At 38.4% G+C, this 21,362-nt stretch overlaps 1 protein-coding gene across 3 annotated transcripts in view; it reads right to left on the reverse strand.

Annotated features, from left to right (window-relative positions):
- Positions 1 to 21,362, reverse strand: part of DOCK10 (dedicator of cytokinesis 10) — a 162,558-nt gene that overhangs the window by 36,521 nt on the left and 104,675 nt on the right. For all 3 annotated transcript variants that reach the window (XM_075158204.1, XM_075158202.1, XM_075158203.1), the window contains exons 17-29: positions 18,981 to 19,168; positions 18,279 to 18,344; positions 17,300 to 17,392; positions 15,312 to 15,435; positions 15,039 to 15,160; positions 14,288 to 14,374; positions 13,665 to 13,757; positions 11,492 to 11,610; positions 8,535 to 8,604; positions 5,132 to 5,245; positions 3,798 to 3,869; positions 3,036 to 3,182; positions 1,004 to 1,087 (exon numbers count right to left, since the gene is read on the reverse strand). In XM_075158204.1, coding sequence (XP_075014305.1) covers positions 1,004 to 1,087; positions 3,036 to 3,182; positions 3,798 to 3,869; positions 5,132 to 5,245; positions 8,535 to 8,604; positions 11,492 to 11,610; positions 13,665 to 13,757; positions 14,288 to 14,374; positions 15,039 to 15,160; positions 15,312 to 15,435; positions 17,300 to 17,392; positions 18,279 to 18,344; positions 18,981 to 19,168 — 1,379 coding nt within the window. The remainder of the gene's footprint in view (positions 1 to 1,003; positions 1,088 to 3,035; positions 3,183 to 3,797; positions 3,870 to 5,131; positions 5,246 to 8,534; positions 8,605 to 11,491; positions 11,611 to 13,664; positions 13,758 to 14,287; positions 14,375 to 15,038; positions 15,161 to 15,311; positions 15,436 to 17,299; positions 17,393 to 18,278; positions 18,345 to 18,980; positions 19,169 to 21,362) is intronic.

The raw sequence follows: 21,362 nt of genomic DNA on the forward strand, positions 1-21,362 counted from the left end.
AACAATTTTCAGATTGCATAATATTATTCACAGAATTATAGACTGCAGGCTATGACATTAATACCGAGAGACTCCATTCTACATCTGTTCCAGAGATTAGGTGAAAGACCCAAGTGCAGCATGAAGTTGGTTTTAGTAAAAAGCAAAACAGACTCATTACCTACAAATGCCCAGATCACCACTAAAGAATTGTAAAAGTTAATGGACAAAAGTTTTATAAGCGTTTTGGGAAAGATGTGTCATTCAAAGTGTATATCTTGAATACATTCTGTTATCTATCATCTTATATGCTCCAGTATGATAGCTCAGAAACCCAGTCATGGAAGAGAAAAAGCCTGTGACTCATTCTGATGGATGAAAAGTAAAGAAGTCAAGCTGAATAATTTGAGGACCTCTTGCAGTTTGAAATTTATTGTTCAAACTATATCACTGACTATTACAGGTAGTATAGAAGAAATTCAGTGTGCAGAGAATTTTCCTCATAGCAAGCACAAACTAATTTGGAGCAGATTGGCTTTCTTGCATCATCAACGAGGTAAGAGCATACCGTTCATTCAAAGTAACTGAGATGTTACATTCTCACTTGAGTTTACACAATGGTAACTTGTTATATGCTCTTACTTTAATCTCCTCAAAGAAAATCCAATTGCTGCTGATATTTATAGACCAAACCACATGCGTACTCTCCAAAGAATCAAAACTTGAATTCAAAGAATTTCTGACTGGTCAGTCCTTTGCATGCTTTGGTCTGAGCAGTCTTTGCAGAGTCCGCTCTTGCAGGGCTCAATGAGTAGTTGTTTGGACACGGCTATTTACTCCCAGAAAAGGGTACAGATGGCTCAAAACCAAGAGGTTATAACACATATTTACAGTAAATGTTTTCACTGACTTGAGTTCTGAGCATGGTGAAGCCATGGAATAGATCATAAATAGTTTCAATATAAAAATATTCTGCTAGCGAGTCACTTTGGAAAAAAACAAACAAAAAAAATCAAAACTATACCTTGCTATCTCCTGTTCCAAACATACTTATATAATTGTTGACCATCTTGAACACAAATCCACGATCCATAAATGTAAAACAGCGCTAAGAAAGGGGGAAAAAAGAATTATTATTTTATAGCCAAAAAAGCAGTACACGGCCTCACTTACCTGGCTGTTTACCTTGTGTCACCTATAAACTTGAAACATTTGCACAGGTGAAGTTAGTCTTATAGCACGGCAAGGAAAACCAGGGAACTAGTGAATCTGGATTGATTTTTTAATTTATTTTCAGTAATAACAAATTGATCGAACTTTTCATTTTCTCTGTGTCTACAGTCTAAAATAACTATCACAGTGTACAGTGCACTAGGAGAAAGCTTATCTAATGAAAGTCATTCATGCACTGCAACACTCAATCACTAGAGGTGGTACATGATGGGAGCTGAGCTGAATATCTCCTTCAGTGATAGAGCAATGACTCTTGAGGAATCAATCCAGCCACAATACTCGCTGTCTTTGGGCTACATTATCTCTCTGGGAGCAAATATGCTACTACATTACTTTACTATGAGAACACTGCTCTTGCTGACTGATGGGGCTAAATAGCCAGAAGGTGTAAAGGTTTTTGAGGGCCAGGGTGCTACAGTTACTGACATTTTTTCCTTGCAGAGTCAGCCTACCAGATAGGGAATGCAATCTTGAATTCCCCCCTTCTCTGGTGTTCCTGAACTCTGCAAAACTAGCGAAGCCCCGAGCCTTCTGCCACGCAGCATTCAAACAAGGCTGCTGCAATCCCAGCCTGGAGAAAGCCATATCATCTCTAACCTAAGTAATTCCTTCTGGCAGACTAGATTCAAAAAGAAATTAAAACACAGCCATATGCCATATCATATAACGCAACATTACTGTCTTCCCAGTTTAGCTGAGTAACACACACAAAACCAGCATGCAAATCTGCAACACCTCCACAGGTGCAACACCACAAAACTACTAAGCCCCTCCATCCATGCTCCTGCCTCAAGCCAGCATCATCTTCCAAATGATGTAACGCTATGGATAGATGCAGCTTAACGTCAGTATGCCGACAGCAACTAGGGCTTCCATGTGGTATCAGCAATGGAGGCCAACACCGTGGACAGAAAGTTTATAATTTATTTCACCTATGTATGAAAGGAGGAAAATCCACCTTCAGTTTGTTTTCCTTATAACCTCACAGGAACATTTTATTGCTGGAATACTTAATGCTCTTAATGCTGTACTTCAATTTGTCATAAAAGATTTGAGCCTAGGTTTCAGTGTGTACTATATACAATGTTCTGTACATCATTAATGTACATAATTCCATCAATGGAAAGGGGGTGTGTGTGTGGCCAGTTTAAATCTAGATTAAGTATCTGGCCACGCAACTTACTGAATGGCAATTTTCTCATGCTCCACAGCTAACGCAATGCTGGGAAAATAAAAATGATTGAGAAATAGGACAAACCATAAAATGCAACCCCTTTTAGTGACTTCTCCAAAGCACGCATGTATTTTCTTGTATTTGGTAAATGAAAGGGCATTACAGAGTTAAAAAGGTAAGTTACAGTATTTCACATAATACTTGCAATTTGCTTATTCTGGTTTGTAAAAGCTCCCCACTCTGGTTGTGATTAGGAAATAAAAATTAGAAAATATAATCCACAGTCATTCAGACCTATAGTGTTTAAAGGAAAAATACCAGCTCAACTGTAACTATGGTTTCATTCCTTACCAAACTTTTTACCCATTTGAATGTCATGTAAGAATCTGCAAAATTTGAAAACTTGGGCTCTTTTATAGAATAGATATAAATGAATCAGAAGTGTTTTAAAGAGACTTAGATAAAGATTTTGCATTCTCAAAGACCCAAGGGCAGAGAAAGACTGAACTATAGGTCAACACTAAACTTGGAAATTGAGCCATCACTCACTCAGAACTGTTTTCGTTCCCTTTGACTAGACTAGACTAGCTCAAATTTGCATTAAGTATGGGGAAATAAGTGCATATGCTGTAATGACAGAACATCTCACCTTGAGAAATTTGGCAGTGCTGTAGTTTGCATTCCTGGTTTCTTCAAGAGCATCTCTGTACTTCCAAACAACATGGTCTGCTAAGACCATCACAATTGTATCCATCTCAGTTTGAAATGATTCTGGAAACCTCTGAGTTCGAGAAACCTAAGCAGGGAATAGATCATCACTTGAGAGTGTACAATGTTGCACATTAAACCTGAAAATACATTCAGGCCAAGAATAAAAACAGTAAAACAAGGTCATTCAACATAGAAGAAAAATATTCCTAGAGTTCCATGGATCTATTCTGAGTATAAACCCCCAAAGGAAGAATCTGGTCCATAGGAAAGTGAGAAATCTTATCCTCAGATTCCAGCTAATCAGGCAGAAAAGAGGTCAAAGCACTGACCTCCAGCTATGTAAGGTTTGCTCAAAGCAAAGTAGAGTTTCTACATCACTTATTTTCTGTCTGCTATAATCACCTTTTGGATAACCAGCAGAAATTAGAGAATTCCCATTCCATTCTAACCCACCCATTACAAAGCTGATGCAACTGTATTTTTGGCCTACCCGTTCTGTACAAGCAAGAATAGGTTTGAGCCTAGCAGGTAATATAATGCTTTTATGGATAAAAACAGTATTTTACAAAGTATAACAGCGTTTCTTTTTTTGACCAGTCAAGAAGAAAAGTCCAAGTATGTGTATTTACCAGGATTCCGCATTTTATATTTTCCCTAAGAGACTGATTGCTTACTTAATTGAGATCACGTATATACTTACCTTTGTTTTGTTTGTATCAACCAAGTGCTGTGCCATTGATTTTAAGATAACTGCAAAGAAGAACCAGGAATGCTGTTCAAAAGAATGAAAAAAGAGATTAGGAAAAATGATTATCTGATAAATACTTTACGATGCATTACCATTCCTTACAGATGGATTGCATTTCTCAGTAATGCACAATGATAAACCCTATATGACAAATAAATTAAAGAGCCTAAGTGCCATGTATTTGAGTAACATTGGATCATGTCCTTAAGAGAGCTGAAGCCATCTCAGGCACTTTGTCACTGTCGCTCTCTGCAATAAGGAGCCTGCAAACACCACTCCTACAATCCTTCCTTTGCTGCTGAGCACTGTCTTGTTTGCAGGTAACCGGCAGAAATGCATGAAGCAGAGAACCTCAGAGAACAGAAGCTGAGAATAAACTGCTTTGTTAGTTCCAGCAGATTGGTAATTTGGCCCAGAATAAGACGGTACTTGTTTAAAAGATAAACAGAGTGGTTCTTCAAATACCATTTGCAATAGTGAACAGGTAAGATACAGATTAATATCTGTATCCTCACATATCTCCTGAGATACCAGATATCTCAGGAGATATATGAAACAAACACACTTAAAAAGCTTACAAATTGCAAAAAAAAAAAAAAAAAATCCACAACAAACCTAACCACAAGCACTTTTGCATGGCCCGGGTTTCCTGCAGGCCAGCTTTTCTGCTTTTTTCAGCCTATTTTTGCTATTCCAGTGGCTCAGCACAGGAAATAGGAACTGGTTCACTCTAAACAGTTGAACATATTTTTGCCACTGGGAACTCCTGAGCTGGACTGGCTAGCTCTTATACCATAACCAACAGGCTCAGTGATGGGGCTTGCACATGTATGAATTTCTTAGACCTGGTTTGATATGAGAAACCTCAGGAAAACTCAATCATTCTCATTTTGGTCAATGTCAATCAAAGGCAGCAGCTGAAATCAGATATAAATATCCTACTTACAGATGAATATTGTCCCTGCATCTTCCAAAATAAAAATTAAAATAAAGTATCCTAAAAGTAATTGCTCACATCATATTGTGTAAGAATTAGGTTTCTGACTCAGACCGAGCTGTAACAGAAAGGAGGAATTTCATTATGCAAACCACAGCATTCTGAGAAACGTGTTATGCTGAGAAACTGAGGCAAGTCTGGTAAATTTATTCTGTTGAATCGCTGCAGGATGTGATTTGTGCAAAGCTCATACAGGGAAAGAGGAGAGGAGAAAGAGACGCGACAAGTGAGTTTCAGGCAGAAAACCAGTAATAAAACTACAAATGTGCTAATTCAAGCTATCATTCACCTTTAAAACCTGTTTCACTGTTACTTGGTCATTTAACTTCAGAAGACCAGTCATATTCTTGGTCAGCTCCTCATGAACAGTCCTTTCTTCAAACGATTTGGTCCTGAACACATACTGAAGAAGAAAGGAAAAATAAAAATTATCAAAATGTACATTAAAACAAATATAAATAACCTCAGCAGGAGAAGATAAATTATTTATACACCACTAGCAGCTGACAATTTTTGCCACCAAAATATCTTGCCTGAACAATACATTCACGTAAAGTTTAATTCCCCTAGCAGTAACGGCACAACACTGCTCCCCTACAAAATCCCAGTTTTAAACACAACTTCCTGTTGATTTCAACTTAATGTGAACCGAGACGAATTTCTGCTTAAAATCAGTGCTACGATTTATTTTTTCAATAGGGCATAGGATCCTGCCACCTCTAAACTGCCTTTCAAGCCATTTCACCGGGAGGAAAAAAGAATAAGCAAGCAGAGGAAGTACGGAGGGTTTTTCACCCGCCTAGTCAGGGCCACCTTTCACTTGCTCCTTTCTTGCAGTGCCAACAGCTAGTCAGAGCTGTTAACAACTCTTCATCCTGAAAGGTGTAGAGCGCCCACAGGAGCTGACAGAAGGGGAAGACTATACCCCCTTTAGAAATCAAGCCTTCAAGAGAGGAATTAATCTACCAAGTTGCTCAGAACTCATAAATCTAGTATGAGTTTTATTCAACATTTTAAGCTAGTAATTTGGTACCGGGATCCATTACTCCTTCCCTAAAGCAAGAGCTCTGCCAGTGCATCAGTTGGGATGAAATACCTTTTCAATTCAACCAGGTAGGTAAAAGAAAGGAATATCACTTGAAAATGTCTTATTAATATTCAGCCTTGTTTCCAGAGCAGATGCCATAAGCTTCTCCCTGGGCAGTTTGACGCTTCTGGGTCCAGTTATTTAAGTCAGTGTAATTTCGCATTCTTATTGCATCTGAGTGACTCACAATTCTCAACTTACTTATTCCGCATTTCTAAAGTAGGTATTCATTTCCTTATAGATGGATAAAAGAGATTAACAGTTATGGGCTTTTGACTGCTGTTGGAAATGGGAAAACAGGCTAAATGGACTTTTGGTGTGGCTGTTATTTTAGAGATATTTAGGCGCAATAGGTGTCTAATGCAATTTTGAAAATTGAGAAGAAGAGGTGTTAATACCCATTTAATTAACTACATTTAAGTGTTATATAGGTTATTTATTTTGGAGCTTGAACAGTTCTGCTGGACCTTAGGAGAATTCCTCTGTGCTTAAATCAGAGTACTTGAGACTAAAATTTGACTACTAAGATGCTGAGATGCAACACCTGTAGACACATACTTTCATAAAGCATGAAAGTAAATCCATACCATGGAAATATCAACCAACAGTTGTCAACACTGAAATTAAAACAGTTTTCCCATTTAGTAACCTAACTCATACCATATTTTCATTATTCTACCCATGAACATGCTAAAGTCTCAGAGTTTATCAGAAATGTATTTGCTTTCACTTAATTCCTAAAGTTAGTTTAAAAAAAAAACAAAACCAAAACCAACAAACCTCAAAACTTATGTCACATATATTACTCGTAATCCACAAATTAAATGTACGTTATGAAAACTACTTGTTGCACAGTGAATCAGAATATCATTACAGCCAGAAGCCCACACAGACATTTGTCACTCATAGCTTCTTTTCATGACTGTGGGGGATCTCTCATTGCTGTCATGACCTCCATTGTCTGTCACCACTGAACCAGAGCAGGCCAAGAGACACAGTGATGGCCATACCTACTCCTTTCTTCTAACAACCTGCAATTCTCCTCTATGCTGCTATTTGAAATACACAAGTAAGTTAATAAACATAACACTCAAAGATATTACAACTTACTAGATGAATCAGTAATGAGTAAGACTAGAACAAATTCTCCAGCCTTCTCCCCCTCAATTAAAAGGGAGAGAAAAAAATAAAGGCAAGCGAAGGGGCAAAAAAAAAAAAAAGTGTAACACCCTTAAATGAGGTTCATTTGTCTACCATGCCAGTAAGAGCAGTTAATGTATTCTTCTACTTAAAAACATGTTACTTCATAAAATTCTCAGCTTATAAAGCTGTTACCCAAATATACTATTGATAAGATACTTGCTGGCCAATAGCATTATTCATATTCATTTAATGGATATTCAATGGATACAGATAACAAGGAGATCATGTTTAAAGAGGCCACTCCTCTGGCTTTTTAAGAATACCACAGCTTGCCTGGAACCAAACTCCATACACAGAACATATCCATATATATTCTATATATACCCTCTTCTTCAAAACAATAATGGATGAAAAAAGCTGAGTAAACAGGGAACAGTTACAAGAATCTGAACTCCACAGATGAGAAAAGAATTTATGTACAATAGCACACGCAAAGGCACAGGATCTTGAAACTAAAATCATGACTTAAGAAAATAATCAAAACCTTAAAAAGTTAAAAAGCTATAGCTTCCTAAGAAACATGCAGCCATCTTGCAACCATGAAGGGTACCCAGAAGTACCTCTTCCACAAAAATTATCACTTGTGGATCCTTTTCAACTACAATGACTACATGTACATGTATAATACATGTATAATACAGATGGCCAGATATTTTAAAGTGATAAATCTCAACACAGTCAAGAGGAATCTGCAAACTGCAAGCAAACTACATTGAATGTCTCTCACTGGTATCTATCTAGCTGAAGTTTCATGATCTTTCATGTATTTATCTCCCCCTTCCCTCCTCTCAAACCCTGCAAGGTGGGAAATTCTCAGTTTCACAAAGACTGACGCTAAACCTACGCTCCTAGAGGATCAGTGGAAGTGCATTTGCACCAGGTCTTGCTTCTAAAATGTAAGCTCTAGTCATCAGCCAGCTATGGGGAATTGTCCCTCCCACATCCCAGTACCCTTTAAGAGTGCACTACAGCTTCCTCCTCCTGTGCTTGGTCAACTTGGTGTCCTAAGGAAAGAAAGCTGCACCATGCAGAGGAGACATGAGCAGCCCTTTGTCCTCCTCAATGGAGTAAGATTGCGAGCCAGGATGCAGCCGAGTTTGGTGGAGAAGGACACTCCATGGAGTGTCCCTGATCTACAGGATGCTGTTAAAGCACAGAGAGGCAGTGTAATTTGTCCAAGGTGATGCAAGAAACTTATGGCAGAGGAGAAGAATTGACTCAGCCTCTTCCAAATCTTACATTAGTTTCCTAATCAGAGTCACCCAGCCTACTAGTGGCAGAAAGCTATGATGCAAATGCAAAGAAAGCTACAAACAAGTACAACTAAGAGTAAACAGGAAAAAATCCCACAAAACCCAAAACCCCTCACATAAAATAGTTAACAGTGTAACAGCAATCATACCGTCACATAAGAATTGATGCAGTTGTCTAGTTGTTCTTCATGGCACTTAGCAACAATGTTAGTAAGAACCCTGCAAGATAAAAAAAGAAAAAAAAAATAGAGCTGTTTTATGTCATAAGGCAGAGAAAGACTATCTGATGCATCATATTATTCTGTTATTCTAACCGCATTTAAACAGTCCATGAGGGATGTGATCCGAATGATGAATAGTGTGTGCAGAAACTGTCCCACTGGGAAAAAACAGCCACTCCTCAGACCCTCCACTTGCATAGATTGTGCTGTTATATATGCATTCATCTAACCAAATGCACCCAGTTTTAATAATTATAACTGTATTGACATTACAGCAAAAGAAAATGATTAACTAATTAAAACTTACACAGACCTTGGATGATTAGGAACAAGAAAAATTAGAGTATGTTAATGAAACAGGCAAGAGACTCTTTCTCTGGGAATGCTACTTGTCAAGTTCTCTCAGATCTTGGTAATTCTGTAAAGCTCTGATACTTTGCTTATGACAGCACTGTTAATCAAAGACAAACACAAGCCTAGGCTCAAGCCCGAGCATGGCCCTATCCTGGACTGTCTGCCCATAACCTCGGACTCAGCCCCAGCCTGAGTGCCCAAGCACGCAGGAACAAAAGGCCGAGCACACCACCCCCTCGTTACTGCACAGCAGGGAGAGGCTGGACACTTGGTGCAACTATAGATGCTTTGAGCTTCTGCAGATCAGCTTGGTGACCAGCAACATGGAAGAAAATTGCCTGGGTCATGCCGGCACCCACTCTTACAATCTGAGCTTCTACTAACAGCAGAGATGGCACTACTTGAGACCAAGTATTTCAGCAAACTTTTCTCTTCAATTTGTACCTGGGCATCTTTGTCTGAGATCATCCTGTTTCAGAAAACACAACTCTGAGCAAGAAGTCTTCTTCAACTTAACCATGAGATTTCCTCTTGATCATTGCGATCTCATTTTTTCAGGATATTTAATATAGAAAAGACTCTGCAATTTTATAATCTTATTTTTATGTTAAAAGAATGGGGAGGAAATAGTTCATGATTCTCAAATGTCAAAAATTAGTGAATTGTATCTCAAATTCAGGGGTATGCATAATAACAGTATGACTAAAATGGATTATTAATATGCCTGACTGTGGTCCACATACAAGTAGACATTTTAACTAGCTTGGTGATTTGAGTGTTTTCTGCCAATTTTTATTATCGGATTCAAAAGCGTTGTAATTCTTCTAAGTCAGTATTTTTCGTGTATCTCATTTCTTGGTGTTAGTAGGAGAAGTAAAACTTGTAGCAAAACACAAATGCTATAACAAAATTAGTTGCGCCCATTCCAATCCTTCAGCCTTTATTCTGATTTGAAATTGAAATGAGTTCTGGCAAAGACGAGACAGAGAAATGATGACATGACTGGGCCCCCAGACAAGCAAATAACCATGAGAGTATAATATGAATAATGTTTTCTCCCCAACACATAAGCCAATCTATGCTCTCATTCTGTTGTTGTTGCTTTTAATATGTTCAACACAAGCTGCTTCAAGCTATTCAGAACAAAATACAATGTGTGTATATATAGGACACATCAATGAATGGCACACACAGCAGACGTGCATATTCCCGTTGACATCAACTCTACCAGCACAAAAGCTATCACACATACAAGAAAAACACTGAGAATCCTTCTTTTCTTTTTTTTGGCCAGGTGGGTGTATAGTCAAAATCTGAAGCATGAAAAAATTAACATCCTTCCATTTTTCCATCTAATCATTACAACAATTTTTTTAAACAGCTGCTTCTTCTACAGCATTTCTTTCCCAGTCATGTAACCGATACTCAAATTCTAGCCTGGGACACAATTCTTCACTCTCTTTACCTAGCCTTAACATCAGTTGATTTGTTGGCCATAAAGGGGTCCTGAACAAAGGTCCGACTGCCTCTCTCCCTTTGAAAACAGTATGCAGTGATGAAATCACACGTTTACAAGGAAAGGTTCTTCTAATCCTAGTGCCTAGGTGTGGTAAAACTGGACTTTGCCTGCAAGGTGCCATCATCCTTTGATAAAGAATATTGAAACTCTAGCTTTCCAAGGCTAAGATGAGGAATTCTGCTTCCTTGCTCCTTTAAGTTTTCCTAATTAATCTTTCTTCAGGAAATAATTCTGAAGAACAATCTGTGGAAAGAAAATATACTGGCAGCAGATTAGTCTAACAAGGTTGCTGAAGACAGTTGTCATTTTTTCCTACTAGTTGTATTGTAGTTGCCATGTTTAGCTACTGGCAGAAGTACAACAAAAACACCACTATGGCCAAACGAAAATGCAATGCAACTTTCTGCCCTCCTGCAGAGACCAATAATAATCTCTCCAGTATTTTTTTTCCTGCTGCCCTGATTAACAGCATCAATAAAGACAATTTCATCATGTGAGGGGTGAGAGACTCAGCAAATCATTCCAGCTGTCTGCCTGCTCGCTAGAAAATGCTTCCATTGCTTTTCAGTTATTGCTGATATACTCTAATTAAAAAATGCCCCAGAATAGTGTGACCTGGTTGTTTGTCTCTGCATTGGATGCTGAAGATGCTAAGCTCTTCCCATGCTGAACTCCACATCCTCAGACCCAAACATAGGGCAAAATTGATATTCAGCTTTGTTAGGAAGCACTTAGCTCCTGAAGAATGAGACCTTTACCTACGATTGCCTCAGGGTACAGAGACACGTCCACCATTGTCAGTGATTTCCTGGTTGGTGTCGGTCAGCCACATGATACCATGCTCTTCCATGCATTATTTGCAGAGCCCTGTGTTAAGGTGGAAGCAGGCATTCTCACCTACTAAAGTTTAAATGTCATAGTCAGCTTTGTAAAAGCAGCTATAATTGGACTAACATCTACATTTGCACTCTAGAGTGAATTCTTTCCCTCATACAGAAAAATATTCAGATACCTGGTCACAGCTGTTGTAACTTCATCATCACTGCTTTGCACCAAAACCCAGAAGAGCTGATTCAGGACTACAGGAAGAAAATTCATAATTACATGGATCTTCTCGATCCTCAGCAAATTCTGTAATAGACGTAAGAAAAAAAATGAGAGATTCCCAATGAATCAAGCAATGAAAGCTGACTACTTGCTTTCCTGCTTCAGCAGGTAAAATGCAGTGCAACCACTGCAGTAATAGCAGTAGGAAAACAGGACAACTAGGTAGAGGACCGGTCCCCCATGTAGTTTGTTTTAAATACGATCATCAACACAACTGTAGGTATTGTCCAAATTTCAGAATTCCAATATTTTGCTCTACCCTGATTTAAGAGGGGCAGGCGGGAGGGGAGGGGAAGAAGTAGAAGAAAAAGAAACCAAAACCAATTTTTGTATTTCACTAAGGATACGTACATAAGAGCAATAAAAGAACTTAATTACTATTTTCGAGACATGCATTTTTATGGAAAACTCATTCTTTTTATGCAGAGATCTGATAAACCGAACTTCTTGTGGCTAAAATACTTCTGTTAAAAGCACATTGGTAAAAAGTAGTATTAACACACTAACCTGACTGGACTGACATTATATTATCTTCTCTGATCAAGGAGGATATTGAGCTTTTAATTAAAAAAAAAACCTCCTTTGAATTCCTCCTAGTTTTTCATTTCAGTCACCTCCAAATCGTTCCAGAATTTCTTCAAAGGTATTAGTGATTTATAAATAAAGGCAAAATACTCTGGGGAAAATTACTTATTCCCTGGTTATATTGCATAGTTGATCCCTTGTCGCATACAACATTGTCTCTATTTTCTAATAAAATTACTGAAATCTTTTTAAAAGGTAAACTACAAACAGCAAATAAAGAACAGTGCAATTCTGGTAGTTTAGGTAACTGACTTACTGTCTAGAAAGTTGTGAAGCTTTTATGGATTCCTAAACTTTGTTCAATACACTCAATGGCTTCCCAAAAATTAATAGTTAAGGACTTCATTCTGGAGAGGTATAATCTCTAAATAACACTGATGCTTTGATTTTTGAAAACATCCCTTAATCATTTCTTTAAATCAAGACAGTATTTAAAAACAAAGCAACCCCTTTCAGGTCTACCTGCATCTATCAACAAAAGTAGTAGCCACCTTTAGGGACTTGCCCAGAGAACTGCCATGATTTATTGGAACTTATTGTTTGCTTATTAAAGCAAAAATCTTTTCCCAAGCAGCTTTATAAAATCTGATTGAGGAACACTCAAACAGGAAAACATTAACAACGAAGGAAAGGGGGAAAGCATGCACATGAAGGTAACATCTAAACGCCAAAACACCTATTAGATTTTACAGAGTGCTAAAAGGAAAAATAATAAATAAAAGTCACATGTACGATGTTTTAGGCTAGTACTGCAGAACAGTGTCACAGCTACCCTTCAGTCTTCTTGCTTATCTTCCTGTTAAAGTTCAGTAAGCAGATTGCTAAGCGAGAACTCTGAATTTCACCATTCACGAACAGGTAAAGAATCATGGCCCTACATTTACCTGCTGCTCTTCTAATTTGCTTGTTATACTCCTCCTTTCTTTTGACCTCTACTGAATAAGTCCCATCTAATGCAGTTCTTGCTTATTTGTTTCATCTCTGCAGAAAGGGTACGTTCCTTCTGATTTCAGAACTCGACAGGCAACAAGCACCCTTGATTTATACACGCAAAATACCCTAAACAGTCCTTTGGATAGCATCCAGGTTTTTAGAGTGAAGGTACGAAGAGCGAAGTAGGAGGTAAGCGTTCAATGTATCCAAGGCAAGAGAGGACTAGCAGGAATACTCCAGTTCTACAGGCTACTGCTCCTTTTCCCGGACATTCCTAGAGCAACATTACACCATCCTTTAACAGGATTTGAGGCTTGTCATAGGCTGGATTATCAAAGTTGATGGGGCAGATGTAGCCAAGCTCTAAATGAGAAGGGACGGGAGACAGCTCTGTGACCAGTAATGCATCTGTCACATCAAGTAAGTCTAACTGGAGTTGTCATGGACCCATTGTCTCCTGCTAAGTCTATGCCATGCTTAGAACTGTGCAGTGATGGATCAGTTGAGAGAAAGCCCGAAATACAATTTTATAGCACAGTGTGTGCTGCAGGTTACTTTACCTTACAAGAATTGATAAAGTTTGAGGTAGGAGGCTGGGATAGATTATTTTCCCTTTCTTGGCACTGATGGAAAAAGTTATTCAGGTATGGATCCTAAAATGATAAACATTCACATTAATGTATGTTATAGAAAGGATTAGAATTCAGCTCCATAAATTGGTTACAGCAACGACCTGTGATACCAAAGAACACACTTGGTCCCTACTGCCTTAGACATAAACCACAGAAAGACAGATCAACTTTCTTAGCCCAACCCATATAGCACAGCTTGCTATATACAACTTATTTCTAGGTGCTTTGACCACTCTTTTTTCAGTGTTGTGAGCAATTAATTTCTTCCTCACAATCTAAGTGGACAGATTTTTTTTTTCTTCCTGGTGCTCACAGTTTATTTTCTTGCTGTTTAAACTGATATTCCATGATTTGTCTGTTGATATAATCTCAAATAATTTATTTTTCCTTAAAGTGTGCATTCCATCATTGTCATCTTGCCCTTCAGCATTCAAATAACCTTTACATGTTAGAGAAACAAATTCATACAATATTTTAAAACATCTTTCAGACATTCCTTGACACTTTTTGTTTGTAAGCAGGTAACAGAGCTAAGAGGAAATTTGGCTTACCTGAGTATTTACTGTCGATACAACAAAAGTAGACACTTTGAAGAGTGGTTTCCCACTATCTACCCATTTTACATCACAGCCGATCTGCTATTAAAACAAAACAAAATACATTTTCCCACTTATTTCCTACTTATTCAAGTTTCACTGCATAGATTTGCACATGCACGTGCACAAACTGTGTTGGCTACTCAGCTTTCACAACCGCAAAATTATTGCAATACAAACCCACTTTTCAGCACAAGCCACAAACTTTATCATTCAAGGGACCAGCTCACTGCCCCACCCTGTCCTCATGACAATAGCAAAACAAACACAAGGAGGCAGAAATAATCCAAACTGGACAGGATCAGTGGGAAAATATGATATCACCCCACAAAACTGGAGAATGAATCATGATCGTGGATCACGTCAGCTGGAGAATGAATGTCATATGGCCTGAGTTTGTGAAAAGAGTTCTTTCTGAGCACTCTCATTCATGTTTTGGAGAAGTTAGGTATAATATTGTAGAATACACAGTTATAAAATACACTTTTTCCATATACACCTGTGAATCAGCAACATACGACTCTCAGTCCAGTGGTACATATATTAGTTTATATACCTACTGATATGCACATGAATATCCTAAAACAGATACCCTATTTATCATTCACACTTCCAGGGAAGTGCAAATGCAAATCTGATCTCATGTAAAACACATGCAAATAAATGTTCTGTGCCATGTGAATAATATGAAAATATGAATTAATACCTTTCCACTAGTTGGTTCTTGAAGGCTCAAGTAATTGGGAGGCAGACTGCTTGCCACTGGCACATTGTGTTCTTGGGAAGCTAACTGGGCATCTTTCAACAAAGGAAGCCATGCGTATCCCACTGTACACAAGAACAAACCAATATGATTCTCTGGAAAAACAGGCTTCTCCAGTTCAAAGGAAGACAATAACATCCAGCCAGAAATTCTGCAATCCTTATTTGAACGTACATCATTTATATTTATAATTGAAAGTAATTCTACTACAGGTACCTGGTGTTTCCAGAGCCTCTTTCTTTTTGGCATTAGCTTTTGCATTTATGTCACAGGTGACATGATAAAATGAAAACAGAATGTGGTGTTTCTTATGGAGTTGAGTGGGAAGTTCAATTTTCACCTGAAATGTAAAACGTTACACCTCACTTTAGTTTAAAAACCGATTAAACCAGGCATCAGAGATGGTCTAAACGAGTGACATCTCTCTACACAGAGGTCTAAGTACAGCCTGCCTTTATTGGCTAATGTTTGTCTGTATGGGTAACAGATGCTCTCATAAGGAAATTGTTTAGGATGATCATCCATCACTTTTACTTAAAACAGCTTTTTTCCTCTCTTTCTTGTGGATGAAAATTTGCATTTGTGACGAAAGAGCATAAGATGAAAAAAGACAGAACTAAAGAGTGATGGACCCTGCTTAGAAGTGATCACCTGCACTCTTGCAGCCATAAATAGCCTTCACCATTCTCATATTTTCAGGATGATCAAACCAAAAACTAAAATGACATCTCTGCTACTACTTCATCATCATTTCATGGCAAAGAGCAAGTAATAAAGGCTGACACAAAAGTAAACTTTTATTTACGATTTCTGCTCAGTCTTAAATCCCATATCATGTCATCCATGAATCCCTACAGATTGGGTTTGAGGTATTATTAACCTATTGGAATAAAAATACAAAGTAATCAAAACATGTTACCATAGGAACTAATAAAAGAAGACCCCTTTCCCTTGTGAGCTATGATAAAGTTTATCCAAGCTTAAAGTAAGGTTTAGAAATCGTTGATAAATGCTTCCAGTGTTAAATCAGCTTATGGGTAAGAATCTAATACCATAAACATAGATATGAAATGGGCATTCAGACATGGAGATTAAGACATCTTTCTTGATAAGATACTACATTCTTTTAAAGACTACACTTGCTGTACTAGGAACATTTAGGACAGGTGCACACCTCTTCCAGCCAAATCAGCTATGAAGATCTGAATTCAGCTCTTTGTTCAAGTTGAAAGTAATCTGTTCAAAGCAGATGGCTCACTAGCATCACATGAAGGACATTTTCAGATACGTTAAAACCCAAAACACTGCTCGCAAAGGAGCAGCAAGGGGTTCAAGATCTGTGAAGATGTAATGCTTTAAGTTCCACCTCAGTTCCTAAACATGAATCTTAAAATTGATACTTCACATGTAGTTGTACATTATCTGCCGGTCTTGCCCCTGCCATTTCATCAAAGTAAATTTTAACTGAAAAAGGAAGTTTTTCCAAGATCAAGCCAACAGTTTGGAAAATACTGGCTATATACTAATGCTGTTTGCCAGCCTTATCGCTACACATAAAGCAGCAGTGGAAAATCCAGAACAAACAGGTGACATTCACATCACATTCACATCAAACACACTAGTCACTGAAAGGGTGAAATTAAGTTCACCTGCAGAAAGCCTGGGGAATCAATAGTTGGTGTTGGCAAAACATAAAGATGAAGGTGCGACTAACATCTGGCAAAGGCCAACGTGCGAACTCTATTCTATAGCTGCACCCTCAAAACCACCAGCTACACATCACTGTACATTCTGTTCAGACCACTGGGTCAACAAAATGCCCCAATGCAGATCTTGTATCTCAGAGAGGGATTTGTTCTGACATTTGGCTCCACCCTTCATCATAATGTTTACTGTTTCCATTAAATTCAGAGATGCAGCTGGACCCTTAATGTAATCCAGACATGCATTTTAGAGAGCTAGACTGTTCCTAATTAATTCTACAGTATCTTAACTGTACCCAGAACATCTTACAAAAGGAAGGATTCACTGAGTTGACTTAAAAAAAAAAACCAAAACGTGAGACTGTATGTAAATCTACATAACACAGGCCCATCCAGATACACAAGCAATTGGAACAGAAGTATTCTTTACACACATTTTTCTGTCTCATTGGCAAACATGTGGGATTGGCAGACATTGAATGAAAGAAAAAGCAGACTGACCTCATCATAAAAATCAGGATTCTGGGAATGATGTAGCACAGCGGTGTAAGCTGCCGTTGTAAATAATGGTCCACCTGGCTTCCCATAAATACACTAATAAAAGTAACATGCTTTAATTACATTGTGAAATTCTGCTGATGATGCTAGTCTTGACGGTGTATCTAATATGCATGTACATTGAAAACAATATCATAAAAGATTGATAATTACTTTGATCAAATATTAAAATAAATATTTTAAGTGCTCAAACCTGCAATTTTTTATACAGACTTACAGTAAAAGTCTATTGATTCTGTGAAAATTACCCTACACTCTACTAAGCAATGCAGACTCCTTAGACTACTTCCTTGCTATTACCAATTTCAGAGTTTTCTGCAAAAAGCTTTACAAAAGCTATTTCACTTTTATGCAGTTCAATACACAATACAATGCCTTTACTGACTTTTCAATGTTACAAAAGCTACACCAGTTAACAATCTCCTTGCTGGCAGGATCCAGTCTGGAGGCTCTTGATTATTGAGTGATGGTAACTTTATTTATTGGTGGGGAAACTACAGTACAACAATATTATGCAATAGCCCTTGGTCAATAGCAAAGTTAAGAATTAAGTCTAAGGTTCTTCTAATTTTGTGTCTCACTCTTTTCAGTCAAGTGTCCTGAGCTCAGTGAGAAATGTCGGGTAAATGGTAAATTTTAGAATAACCAAGTTGCACTATAAAAAATGGTTAAGTTTTCTAATATTGCCTTCTTTCCCCTCCACCAGTCAGAAAGCTGGCACTGCAAAATGGCACTGTGAGCTGGAATCGTCATGACCAGCTGGGATCAAACAGAACTACGGTGCAAATGTAGAAGGATGCAAAGGATGCATGACAGCATTCTCTCTTTAATTTTTCTGGGGTAGTATAGCCCTGATTCCTGGGTTTTATAAGTAATGTCCTCAGAAACATTGTTCTCTGAATATACTCTTGTTGTGGCTTACCTTCAGTGGCTTTGCTCCTTCTTCATCAGAGCTTTTAAATTCAATGCACACTGTTATATTCCGTGCCTGAAAAGACAGGAACATATTAAAGCTTAGATCAGAAATGGGGTACCTATAAAAACACAGGCAAACTATAAGGGCTGAAATAAGCTCTTTTCAAAATCTAGGAGAAACATGCAGATGGTGTATCAACATTTAAAATGCCTTTAAGTCACAGTGATATCACTAGAAATAATATTTCCAAGAAGAACTGGCAAAATACAAGCCAGGCCTCAAATTGACTGTGTAGAAGCAGATTATAAAGTGACCAGCACTTACTTGTGTCTTGTCTTTAATTAATTTTCAATCACCATGAAAGCGCAAGTGGTACTCAAGTTTCATTTAAGAACTACAAATATTATCCAGATTAATTTTATCTGCACACATCATTTCATTAAAATACAGCCCTTCTGAAAATTGTGAAAAAGCTGTTACCACATTATCTCTCTTTGAATCACTGACACAACTTAAAATTAATCTATAGATTCATTTCATCAAAATTGTACCAATGTTTTATGATTGCAAAAATTGAAAAAGATCAAAAGCCAAGTCAGTGACTTGCATCACCATTTTCCCTTCCTTTATGACGAGTACTTCATTTCCATGAGAGCTCATGCAGTACACTACTACCCAATGTTGGCCTGAATTGGTCACATACTGTACCTTGTTGAAGTATTTTTGGCTATCATACTTGAGGTGTTTTGGATATATGTATATTTGGTTCTTGTATACTCTGTAAGGTCGAGAATATTTTGTTGATTCCTGTACAAACTCCTCAACTTCTACTGTAGGTTGATGCTCATTTATGTCATTAAATGGCTTGATTGGAATAAAAGATGAAGTTACACAGTCTTCAAAAGAACAGAAAAGAAAACCATCACATATTATGTTTATTTTTAGCGTCTTACTACTAAGAATAAGTAATATTGAGATGGAACAAGTAAAATCCTGCCTTAACTTGCAAAGAATAAGTAATGCTGAGATGCAACAGGTCAAATCCTGCCTTAAGTTGCATCCATGTTACCTCAGAACAATTACAATATGTCATTCTTAAATGGTTTATCTCACCTAAATCAAACAGTACAGCACTGAAAACCTCTCTTGACACACACAGTATTTGATGGCATTTGATGGCATAACAGCACCATTGGCACACGGACACTTTCAACAGAATATACTGAAGTGATGTTGTTTCTAATTAATTTTACAGCTCAATATCTCATTTAAGTTTTTCTATTATCTAATAACATAGTAAACAAAATGAAGAAACAAGTAGTGCAGAACTAGATTAAATACATGATGCAATTGCGATAACTAAAATCAGATCAAGAAACAGAAAACAGAAAATGAAAATAAACACTCTGTCACCTAGACAGGGAGAGATTGAAAATGGACAGAGTATACTCTGTCTGCCTGTGCAGTGAGACATTTAACTTCAGCATGTAGAACTCAAGGGCTGTTTGCACAAAAGCAGCTGAGAAGGGTCACCAACTTAGGGATGTCCTGAGCTGTTTCTGGGAAAAGCGATTTGAAATTAATTCCTCAAACCCTAGAATAAACCACAGGAGAAGCCTACCAATTTGTGGCAAGGAAGCCGAAAGAAGCTGGTGATCCCTCATATACACTATGCCCAATTTTACTTCCTTCTAAACTAGCACAAGAAGAAATTGCCAGTTTCAGGATAGTGCAGGTCCTCTGCAGCCCAAGCAGGTGGTGGAGAAGCGGCTCTATGCCGGCTATAGCAGGGTGGTTTCTCTTTGCTTTCTTTCAAACAGACACTGAAAACTTTCTTCCCAGCCTGCTGCCCACCAAAATAGGAATGTGTACAATTGACTTGTACACCCAGCCAACAGACATAGCTCCTGAATTAAGCTGGAAAGATCCATATATGAAAACTTTTGTCTTTCCCAATCAAAATTAGCAGCATTAAAGGGAACAGCTAAATGACCACCGCCTGCTGTAGAGAAGCCTTGATAAGGTTTATTCTCCCCAGTGCCAGCAATAGTTCCCTGTAGATGATAATGCAGATTCCTCTGTTGGTCAGTGAAGATACTCAGGGTCACATACAAACTTCTGAAGGTTTGCTCTTCTGCTACTAACATGCCCAGTACTTGGGAGACTCTGCTCACTACTCTTGGCCTACAAAGCTAACACAGGCAGCTTTCTGTTTGGGCAAATCTCAGGCAACCCATCTTAAAATATGAGGATGTGTTATGTCTTATAATTTGGCCAGCTGCCCCTCAAACTTGATTTATAAGCATTCTGACTGTGTAAATTTTTTAACCTTGTTTTTCATTAGAGAAATCCGGGGACCAACCCAAGGATTAGAATGCAGTGCTAAGGCCTCTCTGCAGAAGTCTTTCTGTGCCCTCCGCACACTGCACTTCCAGTAGCCCGTAGAAAATCCACAGGGAAATAGAAATAGTGCTGAGCTGAACACAAAAAGGGGAGTAAGTAATAAATGAAGTTTTTAAATGCCAGTAGCTCAGATAGGAGAACAGCGATAGCCTGTAGACTGTGAGAAGAAGCAGTAATAACAGGAAGAAGCCAGCTGGAAAATGGAGGCTTCCGCAGCCAGTTGTGAAGGTCCGGTCTCTCTGTGCCTCGATCCATTGCACAGACATGCGCACGGAGGCAACAGCCCAGCCTGCTGCCAGCTGCACGGCTCTCGGCTACAAGCTACTCTCTGTGACTGCCCTCCACAGGAATGGAGCCTCACAGTTTGGGGTTTTAATGGGTATTTTAGGGGCAAAAGCAGGGGATGTAGCAGCAACAGTACCTGCTGCCCTACTGCCCAGCTTCGGGGCCCCGACCTTCCGGCACGAAGGACAACAGGCAGGGACCACGCAGCACAGGTGGGAGCTTAAGGGAGCTTTTTCTCTCTTCCCCTTTGCTAGAGCTATGCGAGTTTGGCTTCCCCCCATGCAGCAGAAAAGGCAGAAGTTTTCTTTCGGGTTAAACACTGTCAGACAATATCCCCTGATACACCACTGACTCCAGCTCTTGTTGTAGCTATAGTAAATAAAGTCTTACAAAAACAAAGAT

This window comes from Calonectris borealis, chromosome 9 (genome assembly GCF_964195595.1).
Source record: "Calonectris borealis chromosome 9, bCalBor7.hap1.2, whole genome shotgun sequence".
Classification (NCBI taxonomy): Eukaryota; Metazoa; Chordata; class Aves; order Procellariiformes; family Procellariidae; genus Calonectris; species Calonectris borealis.